The sequence below is a fragment of the Podarcis liolepis genome (genome assembly GCF_965112155.1).
Source record: "Podarcis liolepis genome assembly, chromosome: 10".
Taxonomy (NCBI): domain Eukaryota; kingdom Metazoa; phylum Chordata; class Lepidosauria; order Squamata; family Lacertidae; genus Podarcis; species Podarcis liolepis.
This window is the reverse complement of record NC_139562.1, coordinates 31,679,755-31,706,271: the sequence shown is the minus strand read 5'-3', so window position 1 is coordinate 31,706,271 and position 26,517 is coordinate 31,679,755. Positions and strand designations below refer to the sequence as shown.

The 26,517-nt window shown below is 42.0% G+C and overlaps 1 protein-coding gene across 1 annotated transcript; it reads right to left on the bottom strand.

Moving 5' to 3' along the window:
* Nucleotides 1-2,994: 2,994 nt before the first annotated feature.
* On the bottom strand, nucleotides 2,995-26,423 carry ACO2 (aconitase 2). The gene is made up of 18 exons (XM_083462589.1): nucleotides 25,800-26,423; nucleotides 20,773-20,915; nucleotides 19,221-19,479; nucleotides 17,864-17,956; nucleotides 16,640-16,798; nucleotides 15,581-15,731; nucleotides 14,536-14,640; nucleotides 13,085-13,176; nucleotides 12,524-12,629; nucleotides 11,817-11,974; nucleotides 11,632-11,705; nucleotides 11,222-11,333; nucleotides 10,652-10,774; nucleotides 10,030-10,185; nucleotides 7,896-8,087; nucleotides 6,229-6,361; nucleotides 4,849-4,970; nucleotides 2,995-3,474 (listed from the first exon to the last, which is right to left on the bottom strand). Exons 1-18 carry the CDS (start codon nucleotides 25,833-25,835, stop codon nucleotides 3,337-3,339), a joined length of 2,352 nt encoding a protein of 783 aa, XP_083318715.1. The 5' UTR covers nucleotides 25,836-26,423; the 3' UTR covers nucleotides 2,995-3,336.
* Between the last annotated feature and the right edge of the window lie 94 nt (nucleotides 26,424-26,517).

Genomic DNA, 26,517 nt, shown 5'->3' with positions numbered 1-26,517 from the left:
TAATCCTTTACTATGTTCCTGAGAAAGAAAATGGCTGCTATTATTCTCAGTTTGGTGAGGTGGGTGGGCTATATTCTGCTGTGCAAAATAGGCCAAGTCCCATTGAAATATACTGGAAGGGCACAGTCACACATCTAAATAAGACTGGAGCACTTCAGAAATCCAGACTATCCACGAGAGCTAGATATAATGGAGGAATTTATATAACCATGACTGCTTCCTGTATTAGGCAGCAATCGTTCCAATCTTCCTGTCGAAAAAGCCTTATCTATCCCTCTTTGGGTGCTGCATTTATGTACAGAAAGCCTAGAATATGTAGCCATGTTTTTTCCTGCTCTCCAGTGGCAAATCCAGGAAATAGTGTCACCCTTTTTCAATTCATATATACTGTATACAAGACTGGAATGAAGTACAATATGAGGCTCTTGCACCAGCTATATGGGCAAGATTGCTACTGCAACATTAGAAGGCTACAATTCTGCTGACCTGAAGTGAGAACAGCAACATTAGTGACTTTATAGCACTTGAGTGTACATTTGGCGTTTCTGCACATGCAGCATGAATAAAGGCAGTGCAAGGTCACAAAAAATTCTGAAGGCACCTGGAAGTGCTACTCAGAGACTGAAGATCAGTTCTGAACAAAACAATCTGGTGCAAAATTCAACTCAAAAATGGAAAGCAAAATACCGGTGGACAACAGAAGAGGTTTAAAGAGGCTCTCAAGGCAAATCTAAAAAATGGTAACATAAGCACGGATAACTGGGAAACACTAGCTGTGAGCACTCCAGATGGAGAACAGCCTTTACCAAAGGTGTCAAGGACTTTGAAGAAGCATGAACTCAAGGTGAAAAGGAGAAATGCTAAGAGGAAGGCACATTTGGCCTTCAACTCCTGCCTGGAAACCTATGTCCCCACTGTGGAAGGACATGGGGATCCAGAATTGGCCTCCACAGTCACTTACAGACTCACTGTTAAGAATGTGATCATGGAAGACAATCTTACTCTGCTATGAGTGATCGCCAAAGAAAGATCCTCAGATGAAGGGCAGAATATCAATTTAAAACTAACAATTATGTCCCAACCACATTTATCTCCAGTGGACTAGTGCAGCAACTCCACATAAATACCAGTTGCTGGGAATCACAAGGGAGAATGCCATTGCACTCACCTTACTTGTGGACTTCCCATCGACATTTGGCTGGCCACTGTGAGAACCGGATGCTGAACTAGATGGACCTTTGACCTGATCTAGGATTCTTCTTCTGTTCCAGATGCAGAAGAGTAGCAGTGTATCTGACTGACAAGTGAGTGGAAGGAACCTTGCTGTAGAGGTGGGGAACCTGTGCCCCCCCCCCAGTGCTAGACTGCTGTTTCCATCAGTCCCAGCCATCATTGCTCATTGTCAGAAATGATGGGAGGTGCAGCCCTGTAAATATCTGGAGGGGTACTAATCCTCCATCCATGAAGCAAGGAACAGGTCCATTTTAGTTAAGCAGGGAAACCCATTCTTAGAAGTGCACAGTGAGTATTGACTCATTCACGCTCACCATTTTGTTTTTAACATGGCAGTGAATACAGTAATTTGTATTTAAGTGCTGCAGTGGGGGGGGGGGGAGAATCCCTACTCCATTAGTTGGGCACATTATCGCAGGCCTCTGAGAACTCAGGAAAAGAATAATATAGTAGTTAGGCAGCTTAATCTTTGTGGTTTTGCAACAACTGACTGTGAGATTGATCAAAAGCACGGAGCATATAAGTCCTGCGTATCAGAAAGCCATAATAGCATTCTAACTAGTATTCCCAGATCATAGGAGAGTATAGAGAAATGTGAGGAAGTCACTCAAGAAATGTGCACTGCATCAATTAAAATTTAGTTATCTATGTACACCCTGGAACTATTTCTATTTGGCTACAGAAGGAGCAAGGTTGTGGCAGCTATTGTGAAAGCTGGCCGATTTTAATGTAGCTGCCATAGAGCAATTCTGAATATGACAACTACATGGGTCACTCCAGAATAGTCTTTGGATCTGTTAGAGCAGGCTTCCTCCAACTCGGCCCTCCAGATGTTTTTGGCCTACAACTCCCATGATCCCTAGCTAGCATGACCAGTGGTCAGGGATGATGGGAATTGTAGTCTCAAAACATCTGGAGGGCCGAGTTGGAGGAAGCCCGAGTTTTTGCTGTTGTACATGAATAAGCTTTTGATGGCTTAAACCCAGGTCATGGGGGACCTCAGAGATGATTTAGTCACAGTACTGGTCTTATAATCTTGTCATTTTCTGTGCAGTAATTCAAAATTGCATTACATTTTAAAACATTTAACTGCAGTTGAAGGAAGAATTGGGAGGGGTATCATCCTTAGCTGTCAGTGGGGATTTTTTGCAAACTCATTATTTTCTCAATGGGAAATTACAGCCACCCCAATGTACAGTTATCCCAAAGCCAAGATATTACAATATCCAATGGGTGTTCCAGCAGAGGTCTAGCAAGTATGTTAGATTTCTAACCTAGGGGGATTCATTCCCCTTTTTGAATAGTTGTAGCCGGGGGGAAACTCCAATAGCAGGTTCATCTAGTGTGCTATATTATGTTGGAATTTTGTACAATTGTTTATCCCTTTTAAAACCAGACATTGAAGAAAGTATCAAAATAAGAAAGCATGCAGAGGAGCAGAGAGATATGTAGAACAAGGATAGGTATGGAAATTCTTGCCAAATGTGAGTAAAATCTCCTGCAATTGGGAAATCTTAATACTGTATTGGTTCAATAGTGCAACAGGTGCTGCATTCTATATCAAGATATTTACTGAAACCTTTAAGACAAACAAAATTCTAACTAAAATGAAGATTCCCCAAAAGCTACTTGATTCTACATAGAGGCCACATTCTAGGATTTATAGTATGCTGCCTGATGGACTCCTCAACCACATATTACAGCCTATATCCAGTACAAAGCTGAGCAGAGTGCTAGTAGGAATACTAAATGAAGACTAGATGAGTCAGTCACAATCTTTATTTTGTTTTCCACAAGAACAATAATCTTCTAATGTTTTATCCTTTTGCCATCACTGAAATGATCGGGCAGAAAAATCATCAGTAAATATAAATACAAAGCAATATGGGACAACTGAAATGCGCCAAACATAGGCAGCTATGGAAGCCAGAACCTGATAATGCAAAAATGAGTACTCTTATTAATGTCAGCAAGTGAGTACTGTAATAAAGGGGAAGCTAAGTTAACATTTGATCACAGACATTAATTGTCAAGAATCATAGTGGAATTGCACTTTTATAGAGACAGTCATCAGGTCCACTGGATGTGTGTACTTGTCTAGGTTCAGTGCTTCTGCAGCTCTTTCATTCTGTTGAGTGCGCTACCAGCTTGGAACCACTCAATCTGAGTCTCGTTGAAGGTGTGGTTCAGAACAATTGTTTCTTGGCTCCCGTTAGGATGCTTAATGATGCATTTCAGGGGCTATGAAGGAAAGGAGAGAAATTAGAAGTCTAGGACTAGGTTAAGCATCTCAGCTTGTTCCGTCAGACAGCTAAAGGCATCATTTATCAGTTACCCTGGTCAAAAAATGCATTTGATTTTTCTTCCAGTTTTTTTGCAAGCCGAATTGAGTCTAAGAGGTGAGATACCCAGATATTTTGTTTTAAAGGACTATCCATTTAGTTAACATAATTCACAACTGTCTACATAAAACATGACTTGCCTACTTATCTGTACAGTGGAACCTCGGGTTAAGAACTTAATTCGTTCTGGAGGTCTGTTCTTCACCTGAAACTGTTCTTAACCTGAAGCACCACTTTAGTTAACGGGGGCCTCCTGCTGCTGCTGTGCTGCCACTGCACGATTTCTGTCCTCATCCTGAAGCAAAGTTCTTAACCCAAGGTACTGTTTCTGGGTTAGCGGAGTCTGTAACCTGAAATGTATGTAACCCAAGGTACCACTGTATTGCAGATCATGTATCCAGTTAACGTTAGCTAGATGTTGTGGGTAAAGATCAGAGCTCAAATGCAAGAATTCTATGCAAAAGACCCAAAAATCTGTCCCAAAATAAATTATGCAGATAATTTCCAGATAATTTTAAAGCATTTATGAACTACTGGATATTTCAAATCTCTAAGTGGCATACGAAACTACAATAGTAAAACAGTGTCAATAAAACAAAAAGCAAAACAGCAAACATAGCATTATAAATACAGAATTCGGTAATATAAGGGCCCAGTCTTATGGGTCAGAGAAAGTCTGGGCAAAAAGGTCTGCCTTTACAAGATTTTACACTTTGATCTGCAGCAAAATATTTGCACCATTTTATGGGAAAAGAAGAAGCTGGAACCATAAGCACAGAAAAGCACTTGAATACTGTACAAAGTAAAGAAGTTCATCCATTCAATCTAGCCAAGATTCTAGATTTCTAATACAGTCGTACCTTGGGTTGTGGCCAGGATCCGTTCCGGAGCCCCAGCTGCTAGACGAAAAGGACGCAGGGCAAAGTGCCGTGTCTGTGCACGCATGTGGAGCGGTTTGCGCTTCTGTGCATGCATGAGCGGCAAACCCGGAAGTAACCTGTTCCGGTACTTCTGGGTTTGCCACAGACGTTCGCCAGAATGGATGCTAGACAAGGCGGACGTTAGCGAAGATATTACTGTATATTGCTTGTTCAGGACCTCTGAGAAATCCAGAATATCTGAACTGCATTTTTTTTTAAAAAAAATAGAAGTTCTTTAGAAATTGATCTACTCAAGTGGAACAATAGCCCTGATATATACAGCTGTATACTACAAATATGTAGCAGAAAAGCAGGGAGAGGAAGGACTATTGCTGAGAAACTGTGGCCATTACCTTTCCAGGAGCAAAATCTTTCAGACCCATAATACTGAGCTTGTCCACAGGGTGGATCTTGTCGTAATCAGCCGGATCAGCAAAGGTTAGTGGCAGGAGGCCTTGCTTCTTCAGATTGGTTTCTGTTAAGAACATCGGACTTAAAACAGTCAGCAGAACACTTTTAAGACACATTCTAGCAGCCTGTTGCAAGAAGTAACTGAATGGTTTTTCAATGTAGTCTATCTTTCATCTACAGAAGCAGTAACAGATATCCTAGCAAGCAAAATTAGTAAATGTGACTGAAGAAACAAAGGGAAGCAAGTATCTATATCCCAAAGGCAAATCATTTAAGATTTTCAACTGGAACTGTTAACCCGCTTGCATGCACTACTGCAGCTTTCTAAATGTGCAGCCAATAGAAATAGTTTTGTTACTTTAACATGCCACTGAACACATGAGCAGTTTTTCAGGGAGAAAGTATATAGAAGGAATTTAAGTCTAAAGGCCTAGGATTATAGTTTGAGGAGTTTACACCAGAATAAGGAACTCCCTGAATTGGGGACCATTTCTTTACAACAAAATAATCATGGAAGGGTCCTCTTTCCCTTAATACGTGTACACAATTATCTGCAATGAGAGTTCAACAAACTAGAGAGAAGATAGTAACATTAACTTCTATAGTGTTGGATTCCATACATGTGATCAGTGAACACAGACGGTACCATTAGCCATTTGGATATAAGCATTTACAGGTCTAAATCTGTTACCAAATTCCATAAAAAGTAGATGACTCAGAGCATGATTAAAACAGAATCACACTATGTTGCAGCATCCAACATTTTGCACTTCAACTGTAATAATAAACTACAATAAGCTGCAAAAGAGGTAAAATGCTACTACTTATAATTTAACTCAAGAATCTAGCTAGATCATACATAATCCTATGGGTCTGGTTTGCCAGCAAGAAGTCCAGTACATCCTATCCTCACAGTCCCTTTCTCCCCCAACCACTTTGCTATTAAATTTTGTTTAGGGCAACTACAAAGACAGAGATGCCACACTACATGCGCCAGGGTTTCCACAGCTGGCTGTTCACAGTGACACCAGCTCTACTTCAGGGAATCCCTCTGAACTGTCCTGATGTAACTCAAGCACAAAAACTAAGCTGATTACTCTCCACTTTGGACATGTAAGTTTTGATATATATGGTGGAAGGATCTTGAGTACAACAGAGGTGATACACATTTACAGAAAACCACTAGTGCATAGCTGTGGATCTAAGCATGTATGCACCCACAAGTTCTTAAGGGAGCAAATGTTTGGATTTGGACAAAAACCCAACTGTACGCATAACCTCCGTATCACTTCAGTTGGCTCTATAAAAAGTGGGGTTCTCACCATGAATCCTGGCAAAGCTCTTGACAATGATGGCTCTTCCTCCAAGATGTCGTGGTTCCAGTGCTGCATGCTCCCGACTTGAGCCTTCACCATAGTTTTCATCCCCAACCACTACCCAGTTAATACCTTCTTTCTGTGAACAAAGCAGATGCAATACACACAAAACATTTAGTACTCCGAAAGAAAGACTGCTGTGGCAAAGCAGGAATGAAGGTTTATCCCAGGGCTTATCAGACACTCAAACTCAGGACAAAAGGGAGAAACGTGCTAAGAGGAAGGCACGTTTGGCAAGCCCTCACCATGATCAACTCCTGCCTGGAAACCTATGTCCCCACTGTGGAAGGACATGTGGCCTCCACAGTCACTTACAGGCTCACTGTTAAGACCATGTTCATGGAAGACAATCTTATTCTGCTATGAGTGATCGCCAGGGAATAAGAAGAAGATGTCATGTAACCTTTTGAAGGAAAAGAAGACTGAAGGCCATGAATTGTAGCAGCAAGTCACAAGAAGGCAATCAGAATAGGTAACTACTGGACAGAGTTAAGTTTATTTTGCACGTAAGAAAGAAGGGAAGAGCTAAACATGCTTCCTTAGTTCTTGTGGTTAAAACTGTGGGCATCTAAGGACTTGTAACCCCTCTTCCTACCCAGACCTTTCCCTATGTTGCATTTATTTAGTTTGGTTAATTTATTCTACTATAGTTAATTAGTTCAATTATAACAAACAATATTTCATTAAAGAATACTGTTGCACTCATGTCTTGCTTGCAGGCTGCCGACATGAATCTAGGTGGCCACTGAGAACAGGATGCTGAACTAGGTGGGACTCTGGTCTGATCCAAGCAGAACTCTTCTCAGGTTCTTATTTTAATAGCCCACTTTTCAGGGTACAATGCTTCCAATAAAACGTACAAATAATTTCAGTACATTAAACACCACCAAAATGAGTAAAACCAACATGTGACAAGCCATATGGAGCCATCACACAGGGCAGCAAGTAGCAGATAGTCCTGTCAAGGGGACAGTCCAGCTGCAATCTTTATTATTACTTACATTCCTGAGACTCCTCTCCTTCCTTTCATGGGATCCTTCTTACAGAACAGTTGATATAACTGTAGGACTGTCTTAGTTCTGACCAAACTGGCTGGAGTCCTTGGCTCCAGAGCATCCTCTAGTGTCCAGAAGTGGAACAGCAGCCTTTTTTGCAGGACATCGTGCCTGAAGCACAGTAGCTACAGTACAGTGGTGCCTCGCAAGACGAAAATAATTCGTTCTGCGAGTCTTTTCGTCTTGCGATGTTTTTCGTCTTGCGAAGCACGGTCCGTCGCAACTGCGCCTCTTCAAGCGGCTTTAAGAAAAAAGCGCAAGACGTTTTCGTCTTGCGAAGCAAGCCCATAGGGAAATTCGTCTAGCGAAGCAACGCAAAACCGAAAAACCCTTTCGTCTAGCGAGTTTTTCGTCTTGTGAGGCATTCGTCTTGCGGGGCACCACTGTATATGGTGGCTTTTATACAATTGCAGGACAGTCGAGAGGAGATTTTATTCCTGCTTTATGGTGTTTAAAGTGCAGAAATGAGTTTTGAGAAGGAAGCAATGCTATTTGTGAGAATGTGGCTAGGAACTATTCACCTTCATACCCCCCCTGTGGTGCTTAGAGCAGTCTCACCTTGTAGTAACGGGCTGTGTCAGGAACAGGTCCAAACTCCTGGGTTAATGCGTTCCTCACTGTGTTGGCCTTATCATTCTCAATATTTATGGCTCCAATCAGCAGGTTGTTTGAAATATTGTCCAGGTGGCCACGGAATTTGAGCCAGGGGCCTGCTGCTGAAATGTGGTCAGTGGTGCATTTACCTTTCACCTGGAATACAAGTTAAGAGAAACTTGGTATAAAGGACGAGCATTTTGACAACATGAGGCATGTTTCAGTTTCAAGGGCTTCAAAATTTTTATATGTAATGAATGACATTAACACCTTACAGTTTTCTTCTGGTGGGGAGCCCATTGTTTCTCTATATACAAGCACAGAACTCTGGGCTTGAAGTCCAATCAGAAATGTGAAGAGGCTGTTCCAACCCATCCGCTTTCTGGACTGTTTACTGATAAGTTACTATCTGTATATATCCTTCAGTCTTAAACAGGCACCCCTCCACCCTATGAGACAAGAGAAGGCTACATGGCAGCAACCGTACTGTAAAAGCAGTCTAGATCTGCTGCCGGTGGGCTTTGATCCCTGCAAACGTAAATCCTGGATCAAGAAGTAGCATATTTAAAGTTTATAGGATTAGAAGTAAAACACCTTAATGATGCAGAATTTCTAAGATGGAGTCAGGTGCAAATGTGAGGCAGAGCTTTTGGCTTGTAGTACTTACTGACTTCACTCTGCAGCAAAACTCTCTCAATGCCTGGATTCTCATCACCCTTTGTGTTATTTATGAAATGTGCAAAATTCAACCTCCAACCCGAGATCTAAAGCAATTGTGAATCATATTACTTAAATATTTTAAAACTGCACTTTCATATAAGATATTGGAAGGTGGCATGCAACTTAAGAGCAGAATGAGACAATAAAAAACACATCAGTACAAGCAGATTGGCAAAGAATCTCACATTTGAAAGGTGTGCCTGAATAATAAGCTTTCAGAAGATGCCTGAAAGCAAGGATGACTCTCACTGAACCTCTACTGCTAGGGGGTTCCACAGGACAGGGTGAGCTGCACTATAGGTTTGGTCCCCAGCAGAGGCTAGCTGAACTTCAGGGGTATGTGGGACCACCAAATTGCCCCATCGGAAGACCTTGGTCACCATCAGAAACCAGGCGGTCCTTTAAGGTATTTGAAGGCAAAGTTGTTTAGGGTTAACACAAGAACCTTGAACCTGGCCTGGCTGCAAATTGGTAACCAGTGCAGCTATCTCAGCATCAAACGACATGTTGCCAAGCAGCCTGCTCCTGTCAGCAGTCTGGCTGCTGCCTTCTGTGGTAGTATCCAACTAAGTTCTAATTGGAACAGACTCATTGAAATTAAGGGACCTAATTCATGGTCATTATTTTCAATGGTTCAACTCTGAGTAGAACTAACACTGGATACAACCCTATATGATCAAAGGGAGATATGCTTTTTTATTCCAATTTGTTATAAGTTATATAGAGAACCACTGCAAGCTTTGGAGTTTCCAGTTCCCCAATTTAGTATTCTTGGCATCCTTTGATTTTCATGCCAATGTGGAGATTCCATATGTTTAATCCCGTCCATACCCAACTTTTGCCTAGATCTTCCATTAAAAGCTACTGAATTGGCAAACGGTTAAACCTCATAATCACAAGAGATTAGCTGAAAATTATCAGTGGAACTTACCCTTGAACACTGTGGTTAGGGGTCATAGTGCTTGTGATATAAAGTTCAAGAACCCACCTTATAAATTACGGGGTGCGAGTTGCCAGGAACATTTGGATATGTAACACAATTACATTTTTAAAAAATCTTCCAATAAAAGCTCTACTGTTTAAATCTACCCTGAAGACTGATTCCGCTGGTGGGAAATTTAGGCATCACACATTGTTGGCATCTGTCTGTCCCGAGAGACAAAGGTGTATGCCTCCGGGGTGAAGCCAACCCGCTGCATTAGCAGCACTGAAGTGACCTCCCCGGGTTGCCCAGATGAGAAGACCTCCGGCACAAGAATACCTCAGAACATCCCTGAAGTGTGTGACACTGGACCCTTGGAAGCAGGCATTCCCAATTCCAGCTGTGAGTGGACAACTAATAGTTCCCATCCCTACCCAGGCTCCCTCCCCTCCTTACTTTTATGAGAATTAACATGTCTTCAAGGTCCTTGCCGTTCCACTTGTCAAAGGGCTCAAGGAGCTGCAAGCGTTGACTAGTGGGGCTCACATCCACATGCTGGCTGCTGCCATCCTTGGGGGGATGCTGATAGGTGTCCTGTCCTGGATCAAATTCCTGAAGGAAATTATTATTAAAAAGCAAAGGGATGTAAGGAGGAAGCCAACCTTATCCAGAAAAGGAAAAAACCCAAATTCATAGTATTCATACAAGACCACATATTTTGTATTTCAGGATCACAAAGAAAGGGTATCTCAAGGAATTCCCCCATCAGTCATCTCTCTGCTCGGCCATCTTCAGGTGTTCCTTGAATCATGTGATCTTCCCTAGTTTCAACTCTTTTCTGCCATCGCTGTTGACTGCCAGCTCCCACCTCCCACATCTATCTCACTCAGATAAGACAACGGTCTCTGTCCAGTGGGATTACTACTCATGTTCTACACACCACCTTAAGAGCATTTTCATATTTAAACAGCTATACTGAGGCAAAAACATTGTTTCCAATGCATCATCCTTTAATAATATTCCTACCAACTGGTGATGTAAGATGGGAAGCAAGTTTGACAAGAAGTGGGAAGATTACCAGTTTGGGCAGCTCGTCAGCATCAGGTGGCTCAAGTTTGAACTTCTTTCCATCAGAACCTGTCAGGAAGTCTACCTCTGGGTTAAATTTCAGGGTGCCGGCGAGTGATAGGGCTGTTACAATCTGAAAAAAGTATCTGTTATGGGTGAGAGAGAAGCCCATTTCCTAAATTTCAATCTATTCTGTCACTCTAAAAATTCCAATCTAATTTTTTTTACCATAATTCAGACGTCTCACAAGGAAATACTTGTTAGGGAAAGCCTACTATTAGCATGAATTGTGAGGGTACAAGGAAGACTTATCTGCTCAAGATTGAAACCAACCCTGACTGCACAATCTCCTCAGCTTAATTTCAAGTGAACAACTACCGGTATTTGTAGTCTCATTTCGAAAAGACTTGTGGGCCACTAGGTTTTAAAGCACAAGGAAGCTATCCACAATTCTTATACTTCCCCCACTTGAGCTCTGGAGCTTTCAAAGGCCCACTTATCCTTTTCCCAAAGGAAATGCAGCAGGTCATTTCTGATGCCTCCCTCTCCCCTTGTAGAATAAACCTGATGCATACTATACCTCTGGTGAAGTTACAAAGGCATGTGTTTCTGGGTTGGCATCATTGCGACCAGTGAAATTTCTGTTGTAGGAGGTAACGATTGTATTCTTTTCTCCCTTTTTCGTATCCTTTCTGCAAAGTCAAGCAAAAGAGAAAGGCTTGTCAAGATCTACAGAAAATGTGAGACCTGAAGCTATGAATAGCTAGCTGTTCACTGTCCATGTGCAAAGTTTTGTATTGCTCTGCAACCAGCGTTCCCAAAGCTGTGCTGAAAAACAATTTAAAACCTCTTCTTCCCGCTAACCAGTTCATTTGAGATCTGGGAGAACAATCTCTGCTTGCAAGTTTTTGCTTTATCTGCATTCATTTCATTTCCAATGTAAAAGGATTCGTTTCTTATGGTAAATCAGTTTAATGCATTCCCTCTTACCTGTCCCACTGGCCTATGCAAGGCCCGCAAGCATTGGCAAGAACCACTCCACCAACGTCACGCAGGATTTTCGACTGAAGAAGGTAAAGAACAGAATTAGCCAATAGAAAACTACGTGGCGGTCTTCATCTTAACTCTTCAGGAGGCACATACTGGCCACGATGTGCCATCGCAAGAGTACTCACATAGCCATCCCTCTCAATGGTGGCCCGGATCTGCTCGGACCCAGGTGTGATGGTGAACTGAGACTTGCACTTCACCCCGTGAGCAAGCGCTTGCTTTGCCACAGCGGCAGAGCGCCCCATGTCCTCATAGCTAGAGTTGGTGCAGCTACCAATCAGACCTGTGCACATGAGATGGAAAAGTCAGTAACAGACCTCCAAATGTTTAACCTCACCCACAAGTCCTGTTAAAAGAAAGAAAGAAATTAAAGAAGCGTGTAACGTATCAGTACTTATTTTGCCAGAGATTTCCAAGCTAGGCTCTCTGCTTAACCTCTAGTATCTTAGAGCAACACTTAAAGAGAAAAACAGCCGGCTTCCCCTTGGAATTAAATTTGAGAGTGAAATAGCTCAAGCATGTTCCTTAAAGGAAGAAAGGATAAAGACTCCTAGTGGGATACTGAATGTTCATGCTTACAGAACAGGTTTGTCGCAAGAGGGTTCTGCATATTCTAGACCACAGCCAATGAGGACCTTCAAACTCTGTTGTAGTCCCAACATGCAAGACTGGAGCTACCTGTATACTTGATAGATGGAGCATTCCTTCCAGGAACCGGCTTGATAGTTATGAAGAGCACGCTTAGAGGCAGCTGAAATAACGTTACCTCAGTTTTCAAGGTGGAGAGAAAAGCTACCTGGAGAATCATCAGCAAGGGAAAAGTGCTACTCACCAACTCTGATATCTACTGGCCAGCCCTTCTTTTCTGCCACAGCACCAACTTCTTCTACAGTGTGTGCCAGATCTGGAGTGAAGGGCCCATTGATAAGGGGCTTCAGCTTGAGGAAGGGGGGGGAAATGTCACAAGTAGTTGAGAAAGTTCTGAATAATCACCACTACATTGCAAGAACATGATTTTTATACACAATGGCAAGACAGGAATTTTTCATGAAGAAGCAGCACTTTAAAATGTTTGTTCTTAAATAGGCACTTTTAGTTGAGAAATCTCAGTCTAGGAAGAATGGACCAGGAAGAGCAGAATATATGAAAAAATTAAGTCTAGGTTAGATTTTAGGAGTGAAAAGGTCAGCAAGATATGCAGTTTCCTTATTTCAAGTTGCTACAATAACTTGTCTTCTTTCCAAGTCAATATTCCCTACTGATATATAGACTAAACTTTAGAAAGGAATTATGTCAAATCTCTTGAGCAATGTCATTTGAATATATCATCTAAAATGCCCTCGTTAGGTCTCCTACATGAACTGTTTCTTTAAAAATAGCAAGCGTATCCTACCTCATTGAGGTTAATTTCAATCAACTGGTCATAAGGACATCCAGGATCCGGCTTCAAGTGCTCTTGGAATTCATCTGCCAAACTAGCAATCGCTGAAATCAGAGAGGGAGAAAGCTGAACGCAAAGGTCAAGAGGAGATAAACCAAAAGGCAGTCAGCAGTAAAGAACAGGTCCCTAGACTGGGCTCTCCAGGACTGGACTGATATTAAACATTCACCATATTTTGTACATTAAACTTATGTAAAGTGATTAAAGTTATATACATTTATACACATTGCATATTAATTTGGAAATTTATATGCTCGTACCCAATTTTGTATTTTGGTTCATCATTTGAGTTGGGATTTGTATTTCCTTGTTTTGGGTACCTTGAATGAAACAAGCTTCATGGAGCTTTTCCACAACATGGAACTATAGTTTGATCTGAGGTCCCCCATGTGGTTGCAACCCTTGTACACACCTCTCAGTAGCCAACAAGACCGCCTGTCCTTCCCATTTTCTTTTTTAAATTTAAGTTGTGGGCTTTTCTGGAGCTATTTGGTTGGGAGAGGGTTGCCTATTTTGGGAGAATGTTTCCCCCTTTTTTAATCTGTTTAGGGGACTGTAGATGTTGTGCTTGTTTGGGGGGAGGGGATTCTAAGCATTTTCCTTCTGTAAAATGTGCCTCCAGGCCCAAAAGGGTTGGGGACAAGGACATTTCCATTCTCCTCATGCCAGAGGAAGCACACAAACCAGGTATGTGTTATGGCTTATTTCCAATAATCTGAACCTGACTTTTCCAACCTGGTGCCCTCCAGATGTTGTTGGACTACAATTTCCATCATCCCTGATCATTGTTCATGCTGGCTGGGACTGGTGGGAGATTTAGTTCACCAACAGCTGGAGGGCATCAGGTTGGAGAATGTAGCTCTGACTTGTGGTTTATAAAACTGGCACAGTTATGTTTTAATCAACAATAAAGTTAATTCATTCTAGCTACATTTACTTAAGAGGATTGCAACTGCATAGCATAAGTTACCTTCTACAAGAGCCCTGACCAGTTGATGTTTGCCTAAAACAAACATGAACTGAGGAAAGGACACAAGCTGCAACTCTGCACCAGGTTAAACGACATGACGCAGTTCAATTCTCCTTCTCCCCACCCCATTCTTAATAGCCTACCATCTCTGTTCAGTTAAACAATTTAAGGGAGCAGCCCTTTGAATTCATGATTTGCTTTATCCCATTAACTCATGAAATGAAATGTCTTCTACAGCTTCATTTCCTTAGGTATTTCCCAGAAGTCCTCTTGGCTTTGCAATATGTTGGAAATTAAAATCCATTTAATTAGAATAAGAGACAAACAGCCCGCAAACGAAAGACGTAATTTCACACAAGGCAGAACAGTGAAGAAAAGGAAAAAATGCCTTCCGTTTTGTATGACCCCTTGACGTCTTTCCACAAGTTCTTACCTGCTCGGCCAGTCTTGGACAAGTATGTTTTCATCCGGTTATTGTAAGGGAAGACCGAAGTGGTGGCACCAATCTCTGCTCCCATATTGCAGATAGTTGCCATTCCTGTGGTTGAAATAAGTGATCCATACAACAAGTGAGATTCAAACCCAAGTAGTTAAAGCCATTCGCAAGTCAGTATACTGACCTGTTACAGTCCACCATTTTACTTATGAGTTTATAAACAGCCAAGAGCCAGATATTACTGCTTGTTAGATAAGAAAATCTCTCTTAAAAGCAGAGGTTTGGTATGCAGTTAAAAAAACTAGATAGTTTGATTAATACACTACTTGTACTGCAATCCTTTCCCCTTCTAATAGCAGCAGTACTGTCTTTTCCAAGAAAAGAAGTCACATTTTACTACCAATAACTTTTTTAAAAAATTATTCTATAGATTTACATGTATTTTTAGTACAGGACCCAGGTAGTGACCAAACACAACCACCTGTGTACCGCTTCTAGATAGCACCTCTTTGGCATGACGACATGAATTTACAGAAAAGCAAGCCTCACTTGAGCCACTTGGAGCCATCAGACCTATGAAACTGCCACTCCTGGTTAGGGCCGGGTGATATCTGGTTTTCAGCATCGCGATATATCACAGCTAAACACCGCAATCTTTCAATAGATCACGATACAGTATCTGAAATAATCGATTCCTGGAGCTATGTAGAGGTGAACATGGCAATGTCCTGACAACTGCTACTACTTATGGGTCTAATTCTGAAACTGATAAATGTTTACTTACCTTTAGCATATTGTTACAACTGCTATTTTATAGTACTACTGTACCGATAATGTTTAATGTTTAAATTAGGGATTAATACACAGATTCTTCTGCATCACACTGCTGATCTACTTAGCCAATGGCTGCTTGTCGTGTTCCAATTCCACTCCCAAGGATCAACAATTTCTTTCCATCCTCAGTCACTGATCTGACCATTACCACCAGCTCCCAAACCCTCATGGTCCAAAATTTTCTAGATATAAGGTGCTTTTTTCCTACCTGTGCAAGAGATGGAGTCAACGCCAGGCCCATGATACTCTATAATAGCTCCTGTGCCACCTTTCACAGTAAGTATGCCAGCCACTTTCAGGATCACATCTTTAGGAGAGCTCCAGCCAGACAGCGAACCTGTCAGTTTTACACCAATTACCTGAAGAACCAAATAAAATGAGTTAGCAGAAAGAGTCACTTCCAAAAATAAGTATGCAGATACAGTTTCTCAAATAGCTGTTTCCTAATATCCTTATTGCAAATATAAGAGAGATTCTTGGAGCAGAGATTCACATTCCTTATCTGCTATTAAGCTCAGGTATGCTTAACTAAAGTTAGTGGCATCAGCGTATCTTCCAAGCTACAAGAATAAGAAAAAGGGAAGAGTGGAAATTCAGAGTTTCCACTTGCAAGCAATAGATATACCGTATTTTTCGCTCTATAGGACGCACTTTTTCCCCTCCAAAAATTAAGGGGAAATGTGTGTGCGTCCTATAGAGCGAATGCAGGCTGCGCTGCTAAGCCGAAAGGCAGAACAGGGAGACGGAGCGCTGCGGAGGGCTCCATCTTGCTGTTCTAGCTTGGGGACGGCTCCGCGCAAAGCCTCTCCAGGGCAGCGGGGTGCCTTCACCCCGCTCTCCTGCAGAGGCTAGCAAGACTGTTCCCAAGCCAGAGGGGTCCGTCTCGCTCTTCTAGCTTGGGGACGGCTGCGCGCAAAGCCTCTGCAGGGCAGCAGGGCGCTGCGCTCCAAAGGCTTCAGGGATCTTTGAGGCTGAGCAGCTCTTCCCCCCACCGCCAGCCCCACACTCTCAGGTGAATGCACCTTGAACGCACCTTGTTTTAGAGGGGGAGAACAAGGGGAAAAAAAAATTTCCCCTGTTCTCCCCCTCCTATGGTCCACTGCGTCCTATGGTCCGGTGTGTCCTATAGAGCGAAAAATACGGTACATTTACACCAGCATATTTTGATATTGTAAAATCCCCCCCTTTTTCCTTTAGAAAGAACCCTCTTGTTCACCTATCCCAACTGTCTGCATGGAGGCAACGTTTATATGCTCCACTGTCTCACCTTTGGGCATTTGAGCTCCCAGGGGATTCCCGCCATGACATCAACTGCATCAGCTCCACCAACTCCAATGCAGATTGCACCCAAGCCACCACCATTGGGGGTATGGGAATCTGTGCCAATAAGCATAGCACCAGGATAGGAATAGTTCTCCAGGATGATCTGAGAAAAAAGGAGAGATTTATGTAGACAAACTCAGCAGGACTCTAAGGTGATGTAATAACTACCAAATTGGTTTGGAAACTTTTCTAGTACTAAAGCAGATTCAGAAGGGTCAATCAGTTTGGGCTGGCTATGAGTCATGCTCTTCAGGGTAGGGAAGAAAGAAGCCATCAGTAAGGGACACGAGGAGCTTGCTGACACCATCATATGAATTTAAAAGCTTCCATCTCCTAAGTTTCCCCTTGAACTCCTGCTCTCTAAAAATTCATAGTTAATTATAAGAATACAAATAGCTCAAAAAATACTGTGACCAGTTAACCTCAAGGTCAAATCTAATGGGATATATTAAAGGCCTTTCTACCAGGCCATGGAAAACTAATGTTACATTAAAAGAGTGAGTGAGTTCTGGCACAGAAAATGCCACAGTTTAATTGTGGAGAGCACAAATCCATTGCTGCCCCTTCTCAAGTCCCTGCTTTCAAAAATGAATTTCAGCAGGAAAAAAACATGCAAGTGACATGGTGCAGTGTCCAACTCTGCAATTCTAACCTGTCAACTTTCTCTTAAATTTGCGACTACAAAGGAAGAAACACTGGATTTTGGAGACCCCCCCCCAAAAAAAAAACAACCCCACACACCCTTCCAATGGTGTTCTAAAAAACAAAATATCAAATTACACTCTGATCAGCATGACCTTGAATGGACAGCTGGAAAATCTGTTCAGAGTGGCACACATTAGTCACCCTGCAGGACCACATGCGCCCCCCCCAAAAAAAAGAAGTTGCAAGTTCTTCTCATATGAAAGACTGAAAATCACCCACACAAAGGATGTCACAAAGTACAGAGAGTTATTTCTCAAGAAGGAGAGGATGGGCTATGCCTAAGCACCTCCAGGTAGAGCAGGAAAATACCTCTGTCTGAACCCCTGGAGAGTCACTGCCAGTCAAGGTGGCCAATATTGAGCCGGACAGACCAACGGCCTAAAACAATGCAAGTCCACCTCCTATGTTCCTAAGCCATATGTACTAAAGTTCTGTTCTTGCTGCTAAGGAAGAAAGAGTTTACCTGGTGAATGATTCCTGATCCAGGTTTCCAGAAACCCACTCCATACTTGGCAGCTGCTGTGGCTAGGAAGTTGTATACTTCTTGATTAATGTCCTGTTTATACACAGACAAAAATGAAGTGCATCTGTAAAGATCTTGGTATGGTTTCTACCCCAAATAGTTAAGAGGCCACCCACCCCACTCCTCACCTTAATTCCTTGATTTTACTCTGTACAGAGATTTTATTTTGAGAATGACATCCCAGTCAGATACCAAGCAGGTCTTTATTTAATCTGCTGGTTGCAACTTACAATAAGTTATAATTTTCCTAGGCATATGTTGACAGGCAGGATAAATAACCAAAACTTGTCTGTTGTGTTCTAAAAAAAAAGTCTGCATCCAGAGATTAATTGTAGAGCTTGCATGAGTTGCATACAAATATATTCAGTTTTCTTTTCTTTTCTTTTTTGTTATGGCTAAGGACATATATAAACAATTGCATAAAAACTGACTCTTTTTCAAATACTGCATGCTCTTCCTGTAGAATACACATATATATGTATGTACATTCTTCTGAGACACATGCAAAATGAGATGCTGTGTCTGATCTCACCAATGTAATAGACTGAGCCAATTAAAAATAAAAACAATGCCAAAGATTATAATGCATGAAGGATGATTTTCTTTGTAAATGCTGCAGTGATTTGTTTCTATGAATCAAGAGGGCACATTTGTTACATTATTCAACCTGACATGCAACAGTCCAAATGCAGAACAAATAAAAAAAAATCACTTCTTTCCCATGCTTTTTTGGTTACTCTCCAGATATTACTTTGCGGACTTAACGAGCAAAAAGATTCTTGAGCTGGAACATTTCAAACCCAAGAAATCACATGAGATACCTTTATCGTAACTACAGCAGTGTCTACTACAGCAGTATTGCTCTAAGTCTTACTGTTTTGGAAACTAAGGTAAACATTTCAAAGGCAGAAGTGACAAGATGGAAAGTTATTTTAAAGGGCAAGACTGGAAAATATTAAAATATGCAGGATCCTCATGGCTTGCTGGGGTCTAGGAAGGTTTCCCCTGTATTTAGCAGGCTTACCTTTCATTAGTTTAATGGTAGTTTAGAGGCTCTTGCTCTGTACCACTACATCCGTTTAGTCCCAACTTCCATTTTAGATGCAACCTCATGTAAAGTGGTTGCTAGGTCTGAAACGGGAATTCTGCCAGTGACTGCTAATAAGCAGCATTGTGACCCATAGGTCAAAAAGGAAGAGGGGTGTTCTGAAATTTCACATATTGATTTAAACAAGCCAATTATTTGGCTGCAAGCTTCCAGTAAATAAAACGCTGGTGAACAATATAAATAAATGACCTTTGCTCTTCGGAGATCTTTCTCGCCACCCAACTGAGCTTCAATAAGGTGATCACAGTGGATGGTGGAGGGCACTGCCACTCTGGGCAACCCGCTGCTGATGAACTGCAACATGGCCATCTGGGCAGTGGCATCCTGCATGGCTACACGGTCTGGCCGCAGACGCAGATATGTCTTGCCCCTCTCAATATCCTGCTTCGCAGGATCGTCTAAGTGGCCATATACAATCTTCTCTGACAGGGTAAGGGGACGGTCCAATCTGTTGGGAAGGAAACAGGGAACTTTATGTCTTCAGCTCCTTCATTTTAACCACGTCACATCTTTCATAATGTTAACATGAGACTCATAAAGGTCCTGTCTGCAGCGCCAGGGTAGGGAAACTACGGCCCTCCAGACAGGTTGGATTCCATTAGTCCTAGCCAGTGTTGTCAATTGTAAAAGATGATGTGAGTTGTAGTCCCAACAACTTCTTGAGGGCCAAAAGTTCTCCACCCCTATTGTAGCCCATTACTTTATCCCAGTTCCATCACAGGTGAAGGCTCACTGTCAGGTTCTACACGCAAGTGTGTCACTAGAGGAAAGAGCTTCAGGAGCTAATGGCTAGAAATAGTTGATCCTGATGCTACATACACTCTAATGTTAGAGCTAACAAGGGAAAATTGTGCTCCAGAAGATTCAGGGCATAACAGAAAGCAGAGAATCCTGTGGCACACAACTGCCTGCTCAACCAGGATTTAAAAAGCAGGAATGTTATACCAGAACTGACTCCTAACTGTTCTATTTAGCTTCTCTAATTCTCATTTGAGATGTCTCCCCTTTTGTAAAATAAATATAATTTGTATGACTTTTGAAGCAGTTTTTCACTCACGTATTCACCTTTTATTTTGGGTTAAAATCTCAACTAGTTACATGATAACAGCTTGCATGAATTGATTAGGTTTCCTAGATGCTACAGGTAGGGTGAAATTACTTATGCGATCTATGGCGATAATTACCTCACAGCTCTGAAGGCGAGAGCGCTTAATGGTCATTTTTGCTTTGATTCTAAAAGCTACGCAGCCAGGACTACTCATGAGGAACCAGTTAATGCAATTATTTTCATACTCAGATTGGTTACCAAAAACTTGGAAGATGCAAAAATGACTATCCATAACAGAAAATATTTCTAGAAGCTTTATATTTTTAAATATATGCCCCCCAGAACAGAATTCCACAAATTCACTCAACACTTGAGTGCTCAGTTAAAATGGCAGCATTTAAAATGAAGTAATAGAAATAAGCAAGCACTTTTAAAAATAACCTGTGCAATTAAGACTATTTTAAGTCTAAATCTTTTCTGATATTTTGAACTGAACCAGTTTTAAGGAAAAGGGGAAAGAAACTGAAATAAAAAATTTTTGCCACCACATGCATTCAAGCCTCAATACATGAAAGCTGTTCAGAAATATTCCGTATTCCACTACCACTACAAGATCTTGCATACAAATTATTTTTGTAATAACTGTTTTCCTCCCAGCCATTTAATAAGAAATTTTTCAAGCTCAACTCTTACCTTTTCCGGACAATGTTGATGTTTTTCTCAAGCTTTTCATAGTTCACAAATTCACTGGGTTCAAACTGACTCATGGCCACTTTGGCCCTCTGGCACAGGACACGAGAGGCATGGTACCTCCGAACACCTTTACTCAAGGCTTGCTGAAATAAACAGACAAGGGAGTGCTTAGCTGTCACCATCAATGAAATGTAGACCTTACAATGAGAAATACTTGGAAGCCACAGAATGTCAAATGCAAGATAACTCCAGCAGCTTTCACCAGCTACCGCCAACAGGATACTGGCTGCTTCCAAATGGGATTCTGGAGATTAGGGAGCACCTGCAGCTACAAGGTGACTAGAAGTACCACTTTGCGAATAATTTCTTTTTTCAAGGCCCAATATGCTAAGCCACTCCCTAAATATCTCAAGCTTGCAGTAAGTACACCTCTGCACACTCTTAACAGCACCTCTCCAGTTTTCCAAACAGCACTGACCAACCCAGTGCCAATCCTTGCCAGAAGCCCACACTTCAAAGTTTGCAGCAAAGGCTGATAGGAGAGAGGTAGGAGTGAGAAGTGGCAGAATAGCAAAAAAACAAAAAATGTCCCAGCAAAAAGAAAAACTGGTAAATCAGGAGAAGAAATACTCATAGCCTAGTTTTCTACTTGTGGGGAGTGTTTCTCCCACCCCTAACATGGGGAAGCATTAAAAAATATGATCCTCATCTCCAATCTGAAGTAGTACAATCCATTTTAAAGCACTACTACTATCATCTTCTGCTGCATGTGTAGATAGCCCACGCTGAAATCATGAATGTTCAGGCAGAATATATAGCTAAGCTGCCAGCTTTTAGTTAGTTCTCTTGCAAACTAACCTACCTTACAGGGTCACAGTGAGGTGAAAATGCACATACAAATATAAAACAGAACAATTATAAAATTGTGAGGGGAGATGATTTCAGGGAAAAGTTAATTGATTGAACTGGAGATCTAGAAACACTGTTCACAGCAAAGAAGTGTCAGAATTTTGATTGCAACAGCACCATGCACACAAGTAAGATATTAATGTACTAATAACAGATAGGCTGTGGGAAAATGATTGCTTGTACATAAGAGCATGAGCAGAGTTCTTATTATTGCAGAGTGATTTTACAGCACGAGATATTGCTAAGAGCATGATGAGCACGTGAACACCTCATGCTAGACTAATGATTGGCTCACGTAGCATAACACTCACTTTGTCTGTGGGCAAAAGCAAGGTTACATTCCTTTGATTTGGTACCTTTGAGTACCAGGCAGAGCAAGCGCAGTGCTGGAGGAGAGAGGATGATTTATTTTTTACTGCACACAATAAACATTGTGGCTGAAGCCAAAGCTTTTTCTTCAAGTCATCTTGGTGTGAGACTGATTTCTTACTGATTTTCTTACTGATGTCGAGCTGGATTCTCGACATTAGGCAACCACTGCATGTATTTAATAGACAAACTTTATTTGTCAAGCAAAGATTTAGCACCATTGTCAGTTGCTGTCACTATCCCTGAGCAAGCTTCCAGCTTTCAAATTTTAAGAGATATTTTTAATATGAGACTGACAAACACAATACTGCAATCTTAATAATGCTTATTCAGGAGTAAATCCTATTTAGTCAAATGGTACTCCCTAGTAAAGGTACTTAGGATTGTAGCCAAAGCTGTCTTTATGTCCTTGTATGACTGAAGAAGTCAGCAGATCTTAAAACAGCTTTCAGTTTAAAATCTGATCAAGTAATGGTCAGCCACCTTCACAATTTCTTGCATAAATCTGTCCTGAAAAATCTTAGTACAAAATTCTACTGAGAAAGGAAGTGACTCAAGACTCCAATCCTCAATTTGACTTCTCTGAGATTCATCACTTTGTGCGGAATATTAAAAACACTGACTCTGCTTTAGATTTTCTGCCTATTGCTTTAGTTAAATGGAACTACAATTGGAAAACTGTTCACTTCATAACCCAAAATACAAATCTAGGCAACATTGTTTGTGATTTCACTCATTTTTCTGCTCCTATTGACATTTTGAGTGAGCGGTTCACATGTTACCTCAAAGCCATCATGACTAAAAGTACAATACATGAGGAATGCCTCTTGCGCAATCCCACTGAAATTAGTGTGACATTCATGTTAACAGAATTTGCACATGAGACATTCCAGGTAGATAGCTTACGGTAATTATGAAGGGAAAGAGGTGTTTAAGCAGCACCATTACCACTGGTCACAGGATTAAGTCTCAGTTCAGTCATAGGTCCTTGGCCAACCACAATGGCATTTTTGTAAACATGTCAACATTACACCCCCACAAGTATGTGTTCTACTTTTCCTCTTCAAACTTTTCCCCTAGTTGTACATAAAGCCTCCTAAAATAGGGGTGGCTAACCTCCAGATATTGTTGAACTCCAACTCATATCAGCTCCAGTCAACATGTCCAATAAGTCAGGGATAAGTGGAATTGTGGTCTATCAGCATCTAGAAGGCCAAAGGTTAGCCACCCTTACTCTAAATACTGTTTCAAATCTTAAGATGCAATCCCAAACTTCACTGAATTTTCAGTCCCCACAGCAGTCTTTCAGAGTTGGTCTTGAAAGCCTCATTCCATTGTCAGCTTATTGGTGTGCAATCTCTCCTTCTACCTGAAGTTAGCATATACCTCTCAAAACTCTAACACAGCTGTTACTTTTCCAATTCTATTCTCTGCTTGCCACCTCCACAGTATCTTGCTTCTTAAATAAAACTGGAACTGTCCAGAACAGAACTGCTTTCCCTCACACTGCTACTATATACGGTATAGTTCTGACTGTGTAGTATAGTCACAATACAGCTAAGCTTCTAGCAGCTTCCCAGTACTTTTAAAGGGAACTCTGTACAGGCGGCAACCATTTTAGAAATGTCCAATTGATGCACGATCACTGAGACATGGGTTCTTTTGAGCTTATACATGCTCCGCCGATGTGCATGGATTCTCGGAATTGAACTCCCATGTGAAATGGTCACCACCTGTATCCATTAACAGTATAAGAGTGTGCTTATTGATGATCTACCACCTTCAGCAGCAGGGTTTATACTTGATTGGCAGCTGATGGACCAAACAGCTAGAAGATCCAGCACAAATTCCTCCCTCAGGGCTGACTGTTCAGAAGTAGCATGCAAGCCCTCGAGTAGAAATAATCACAGAGTGTGTCCCCTCCATACACTCTTACTCAATGTAAGTGACTAAGGGATAAATGGAGTGGGGGGAAACAAAACATCACTGTGCAGGGAGCTAGTTTTGGTAAAGAAAATAACTGTTTTCAGTATGCTGCATACTGGATCTTCAGTGTCCCTAATATGACCTGACTTTATATCAATGGAAGATATTGGAAGATACTGTTTCAGGGAAAATGAATGTTGAATATGTGGATTGGGCAACGTTCTTTATTATGGTCAAGCAAGCAGACTTTTCAACAAGTAGAGAGAATGAAGAGGGCTATATGAAGTAGGGGTGCCGAGAAATCAATTTGTCCCACTTGGGGGAAATGAAAGCTGGTATCTACAGGCTGGTATCAGCAACAGTATCTCTTGAGTCTTCAGAACCCATTAACAAGCACCATTGAGGCCCCAATGTAAGTATTAAAGTGGTACCTTGGGTTACATACGCTTCAGGTTACATACTCCACTAACCCAGAAATAGTACCTCAGGTTAAGAACTTTGCTTCAGGATGAGAACAGAAATCGTGTTCCGGCGATGCGGCAGCAGCAGGAGGCCACATTAGCTAAAGTGGTGTTTCAGGTTAAGAACAGTTTCAGGTTAAGAACGGACCTCCAGAACGAATTAAGTACTTAACCCAAGGTACCACTGTATTCCCTTATGCACATGGTATCTCTTTCATAAACCAACAATCTTAGCTTCAAGTTCATCCTGTCTGCAGTGTTGGTGTCCATCTTGGCTGAGAGTCCTGGAAGACCTGCTCCCTGCCCTGCAGGCTTTTACCCACCTGGCCTGGGCGGGCAGGATCCTGATTGATACCAGCTACAAAAGTTAAGGATGCTGAACAGACTCTTGGACTGGGGTACTTTTTAGGGGGTTTTGTTGAGTGGGGTTGCTGCTGTAATCATTTTTTTTTTTGGTATCTTTATTTTAAATATTATTATTTATGTGGAAATTGTTTAATTTGTGAACTTTTGGTATTTATTGTTTGTGTCTACTTTTGTTATGTGTGTAATTATGTATTTTTTATGTTGCAAACTGTCCTGAGCATGGTTTGAACTACGGAAAGGCAGCATACAAAGTTATGCATGTCCATCTCATGCCTAAGCCTGACCTGTTTCTAAAAGTAACAATACATCTAACATTTACAGCTTGACTATTTGGTGCATAGGTTTTACAGAAAAATTTCTACATTTTTACTCAGAAGGAAACCCTATTGAGTGGCTCACCCAAATAAGAGTGTATACAGGATTGTAGGGCTAGAGAGGTTAACCAAAAGAAGTTCTGTGCATAATTTGTAGCGTAAAATTTGGGGAACTATTTGTGTGAAACAAGCCACAGGGAAGAGGCCTATTGCTGAAAAGTGAATTCCTATGCCACCTACCGTGTGCAGGTTATAAAAATCCATCTATCAATACGACTGCATGCATAACGGTACAATGCGTCGCTTATAAATGCCGAGTGTGGATGGAAGCCAGCGGCGGCGCAGAACCCCAGTAACCTTGCCCTCACCTTGAGTTCGTGAGCGGGGCCCCACCAGACAGCGCACCACCCCGGAGACAGCACGAAGCCTTCGCTAGTGTTCATGGGTTGGCATGCCAGGCCTTTCTATGGTACTGCCAAGCAAACATCCCTCCTTGCTTGCAGGGAGTCACAGGCGGGACCGGCATGGGGGACACATTGACCTACAGCGAGGAAGCGGAATGCCGAGCCCGAAGAGCAGCGAGGGGCGCGCAGGCCTCGACCCCCACTGCCGACTCCGCCAGCTACACTCAGCTTCTACCGCTTGCTCTGCCCATAACCGAGTCTACGGGTACCAGACTCACCTGTAACCGACTGACTAGGACACAGTACGGCGCCATTTTGTTCACTGACAAAGATGAAGTCGCCGCGCGATAGCGTCACACGGGGGTTTTAAAGGACGTGCCTCGTAGGCGGGGCCTAAGCCGCGCCCATCAAGTCTTCTTTTAAATAGAAGCGGGCACGTGGAAACAAAGTACTTCCGGAGGCGTGACTTCTCCACAGGAAACCGGTTTCCTCGTCAAGAATAGTACATAGTGATAAGAAAATGCAGAGAAGTCCACCTTTTAAAAAAATGGAAATTTCCGGGCTTACGTTGGCATACGTATAACCTGTCCAACTACAATAGTACCGAAAATAAGGCTGCCTGTACAAATCAATGGGGAAGTCTATTAGCTTAGCATAGCTGACTGAGGAGGAGCAGCGTGTTCACCCAGGAAAAAAAAAGTAGCAACATTAGGAGTATTATCTTATTTCTGCCTCGGGTTGCTACGCTAGCATCGTAAATTCCTCCCCAAATTTCTATGAGCAACTCTCACTTCCGCCCTTAGAGAGGGAAAGCAAACGAAAGTTGAGGCCTCTGTAAGCGTTTCAAGTCTAACTCTACGCTGCCCGTCTGAAAAATGGGTCCAAACTCTAGCGTGCTAATGACGTCAGTCGAGAGGGCGGTATTCTGCAAGGTCCTGAGAGAGAGAGAGAGAGAGAGAGTTGTAAATTGCCGACATTTCCCCTCTTCTAAAGATA